The 4,816-nt window shown below is 35.2% G+C and overlaps 1 protein-coding gene across 1 annotated transcript; it reads right to left on the reverse strand.

The window, feature by feature from the left end:
• Positions 1-579: 579 nt before the first annotated feature.
• Positions 580-1,020, reverse strand: LOC122601236. The gene has a single exon (XM_043773996.1). The coding sequence runs from the start codon at positions 1,018-1,020 to the stop codon at positions 580-582; it is 441 nt and encodes a 146-aa protein (XP_043629931.1).
• Positions 1,021-4,816: the final 3,796 nt, after the last annotated feature.

A 4,816-nucleotide genomic window follows, 5' to 3' on the forward strand; every position in this document is an offset into this window, starting at 1 on the left:
GTAATGCTTTTCAATAACTCACATTGTCAAAAGTAACATTTTACGTGATCAAATATTATACATTTTTTGGGTCCGGGGTGTTATTCACTTAGTGGGTGTACACTCTGTACCTCCAAACCCATTTCCAAGTGTCATAACCATATCCCTTAATTACACTAAATTAATAACAGATCCTAACCCAAAAGTGGTAAGGCACCTAGTGACTAACTCAAGTTATCTTACATCTATTTTGATATCCTAAAACTTCAAAAACCTTATCTTGGCTATTTAAGCAACTTAATGGTTTTATTATTGAAATGTTAATCTCAAACTTGGTTATGAATTCCTGTTTATGAAACGAGCATTGTCAAAGACTCAGTTAGTACAATGATGATACCCCATATTGTATGCCTGAACATCTCCATTAATATTTCTATTCTCATTTCATGGTAAGGAAAGAAAACGAGGCCATGATGGGGGGCTTTCATGGTGACCATCACACAGGTTAGCGAATGTTTCTGTATCATCACATAGTTATCTAGTACTTGAATTACATGCAATATTTAACAATATATATGTATAAAGTTTTTAGTAAAATACCTATACAAAAATGTTGGAGTGACTCTCTTGAAGTTCTTTCCGACATGTGCAAATACTGTCTAGTTGGTCGCTAGCCAAACCGTATGCGAGTTGTCGTATTGCGAACGTACATTTTTGTATCGTGGTGAAACCAAGCTTCCCGGCACCATTATATCTTTGTTGAAAATACCTATACTTCCTTTCGGTAATCCTTAAAAATAAACCTTTATGCATACGAAAATGACGCCTAAATTGCCTCGGGTTAAATGTTGGTGCATCAACAAAATAGTCTTGCATAAACCGTTGTTCGGCCTCCTCCCGTCGCATATCAATAACAACCCTACGATGAAATCCCCTCGGTGGTGGTTCTTCATCTTCATTTTCGGCCACAACTTGTCTAACTAAGTTAATGGCTGAAACTACCGCACTTTCAAAGGCATCATCGTATTCGTAGGAGCCCATAGAAATAAAAGAACACGATGATGAAGAATATGAGGAAGAAATATCATTGGGATTTCTAGATGAAAGGTAGTGTGAATATTTGTGTGTAAATTGTACAAATATTTGAAAGATAGATAGATAGTTAGTTTTGTGAACTAATATGTGAAATATGTTTGTATATATATAAGAAATAAAGGGCTTAAAGTAAAAGAAAAAAAAAAAAATTAAAAAATCTTTGTTTCTAGCCGTTTTGGTGTGGGGCTCATTTGACAACGGTTATTTTGGAGTATTGAATGAGCGTCTCAAATGTCACGCCTCCTAGCATTTTTTGTCCAATAGCGCCCTTTGGGCCAATGTGCATAGCTTCCTTGGGCTTTCCATGGCTTCTTGTAGCAAAAAGGTGGAAAAGTAGCGCCCTCTAAAGCCTTGTACCGTTTAGTCTTATAAACTATTTATGATTCAGGTAGCAAAGGACTTACAAAATCGTACACAAATATATATTACAACTACTCCACATGATTAATAGCAAATATAAAAAAAATATATTTTATCAAAGTTCATGAATGTTTATTTAGCTTTTGTTTAAAACTAAATTAAAATTCTAAAATTTGTGCCATTTAACTTAGGTTTTTAGTCATTTATAGTTATTAGTCATATTTTACAATTGAGATAAAAACTCATTGTTTTGTAGAATTGAAGGATATGCTCACAATCGGATTGTCTAATGATACAAAAGAAAACTTTTTACATCGTTTAAAGACAACATGGTACATCTGCATGATTGGTGATCCACATATTCCCACTTAGCTTAATTGTTGATTAGCTACAACATTGTCAAAATACAAAAACTATGAACCAAAAACAAACGAAAAGCAATAAATCAAACTTAATATGTCTTGGCTAAGAGGGAAAAATACACGTGAAGATGACAAAAATGTAGATTAATAAAAGTCGGGATTCTCATTGGCACCAAGATGACAAAAATGTAGATCAATAAAATGTAGACCTCGTGCAATCATGCAATGTTAGATAACTTTGTTTCAATTGGTTTAGAAAAATGCAGCAGGGCATATTAATGAGTTGTACATAATAATAATACTCGTAATATTTTTATGGGCTTGATCATTTGATAAAAATAACTTCATCTAATTTAATTCTCATTTTTGCCTTGATATATTATTGGAAAATGCACAATACATATAATCAAATACAAATATATATATATATATATATATAGATATATATATATTTGTAGCCTGTGCCGAAAGTGAAATCGAAGTTTGCTACAGAAGTAAAGCTATCTAAATAAACCATACAAATACATGTACATGACTTCAGTAATGGCTACAAAATCCATGACATAAAACCCCTTATCAAATGGGAAGGATTTATGACTTCTATCCAACAAAATCCCGACTTCAGCAAGTGGACTCTGGAGCAGATTATTCGAAAGCTGAGAAGCCAAGATATGAAAAGAAAGTCGAAGGAAGCAGGCAGCAGTGATTTTGTTCATTGTCCTGAACTCTATCATAGCAAGACAAGCATTCCTTCCTCAAGATCTTCTGGTGGAGAGATTACAGCCTTCTATAGTGGAGATGATGAGAAAATGAAGAGGACGATGGATTATGACAACAACTTGTTGTATGTAAGTTCTTCGGAATTAGAGATTGTTGTGCATAATGGTAATCAGAATAGTCATTCTCCAAGCTCGGGTTTAACAGGTATGCCGATGAGCTTAAGATCTGCAGAGGGACATCTGGGCATGCTCTCTTCTTTTATGTCGGCTCATGAAAAGCTAATTGGAGGAAAACTGACTGATCCTGAACTGGTTAGGGAGGATTACAAGCAAGTTGATCCAGATGATCTGGAAGAAATGGACCGGAACTGGCAATTGGCTATGTTAACTTTGAGAGTTCAGTGCTTCACTGATAAAAGTGGAAGTGTCATAGGCCAAGACGTGACAACAATTCAGCTACAGGTCGTCAGAACTTCAATCAAAGTGGTTCTATTGCTTGTCAGAATTCTGGGCATCCATCGCAGCTAAGGAGAAGTTAACAACTCAAGAGCATTGGTGGTTCAGTCTGATGGTACATATAATTGGGATTCGACTAGTGCCGATGATCTGAATCATGCATTCATGGAAGAAATTCAAGACTTTGATGGAGGGATGAACAATCTTGTTGATAATTCATTCAACTATACATTGTATGCCAGCACGGATGATCATGATAGCTTTCATCTGAAGGTAGAAGAGGAACCGGAAACATCAGAACCAGTAATAGCAAATAACAGTTTTGCTGAGACAGGGTTCATGGCACACTTTAAAGTCATTGAACAACCAGAATTACTAAGGAAAACTACAGGGATGTAGTTTCTCGATAGTGGATGTTCAAGATATATGACAGGAGATAAGAGACTGTTAACTGAATTCACTCCTGATAGAGGTTCGTATGTCAGTTTTGCTGGTCCCAAGGGTGGTAATATCTCTGGTATTGGGAAAGTCATCAATGGGAAGATCAAAATGGACAACATGAATTTTTTTGAGCAGCTGGAGCATAACCTGATGAGTGTATCTCAGATATTTGACAAAGGGAATCCAGTTCTTTTTACTGAAAGGGAGGCTCTAATTTTGAAACCTGGTTATGTCATTCCTGAGGAATGGATTCTGCTAAAGGCTCCAAAGAAGAAAGACATCTATGGATTAGAATTAGGTGTGGTTGATTCGGTGGAGCCAGTATGTTTGTTGATAAAAGATTCAGAAGATGAATCTCTGCTATGGCATAGAAGGATGGGTCATATTCATTTGAGAAAAATGAATCATATTACCAACAATGAAATAGTTCTTGGTGTTCCTAGGAAAAAAATTATGGTGGAGGACAAGTGTGTGCCATGTTTAAAAGGCAAACAGACTAAGAAGCCACACAAATCAAAGACCCTGATGTGTCGTTTGTGTATAATGGAAAACGGTCAAGTTTTAAATTTATAAGTCAAGGAAATACCAAACTAAACACACACTCACGAACAGTGGATCCGTTCGTTTGTAATATAGCTAATAGGTAAGACCAGGTTCGCTATCAGGGACTATGTTTAAGAACTAAGCAAGACTAAGTAATTCTAAGAGTTGTTGGGGGGTTTTGTGACCAAGTTGTCACGTTGCTTTGAGAGTTAGTTAGCAGAAATAAATCAAGTTAGTAATAACGAAGAATTAATATGAAGGAGTTTTTTGTTTAAACAGAAAGATTAAAAGTCATCTACCTCGAATCAGATTCATGACATGTTTCAGGTTGCACCTAGTCAAATACAATAGTTGGGATCTAAATAAGTTACTAAACTTGGTCACGTGAGTACCACCCTATCCGCTAACAAATTTGTGTCTCCTACTCAAATCCCCTAACCGATTAGCTACAAGTGTGAGTACCACCCTATCCACCTATAGTTGTCTAAAAATTTAGTCTGTTTAACTATTTAAATAACAATCTTGTCTACCGAATTACCAATCCGTTAACACACTTAATCCTATTACGATTGAATTATTCTTTACCAGTCCATGACATATAGCTAATTATCTAAATCTTAGACAATCAAGATCATGTAGACATAAAAATAATACCATTACAAGCATGCATACACAACCAATAATTTAACAATAAATAACAAGGATTAAATATACTAAGATCACGACAAAACGTTAAGTGTACCTAGCATGCAACCATCACATAATCATGTCACATCATCTTAGTAGATGATTAATTATTTAGCTACTCATTATAAAAGAACAATCACAATCAATAATATATGAATCCATAATGTACCAACA

This window comes from Erigeron canadensis, chromosome 5 (assembly GCF_010389155.1).
Source record: "Erigeron canadensis isolate Cc75 chromosome 5, C_canadensis_v1, whole genome shotgun sequence".
NCBI classification, from domain to species: Eukaryota; Viridiplantae; Streptophyta; class Magnoliopsida; order Asterales; family Asteraceae; genus Erigeron; species Erigeron canadensis.

Bases quoted from the DNA above. Each gene is read 5' to 3' on its own strand.
- LOC122601236 (XM_043773996.1), bottom strand. From the start codon at position 1,020: ATGGGCTCCTACGAATACGATGATGCCTTTGAAAGTGCGGTAGTTTCA.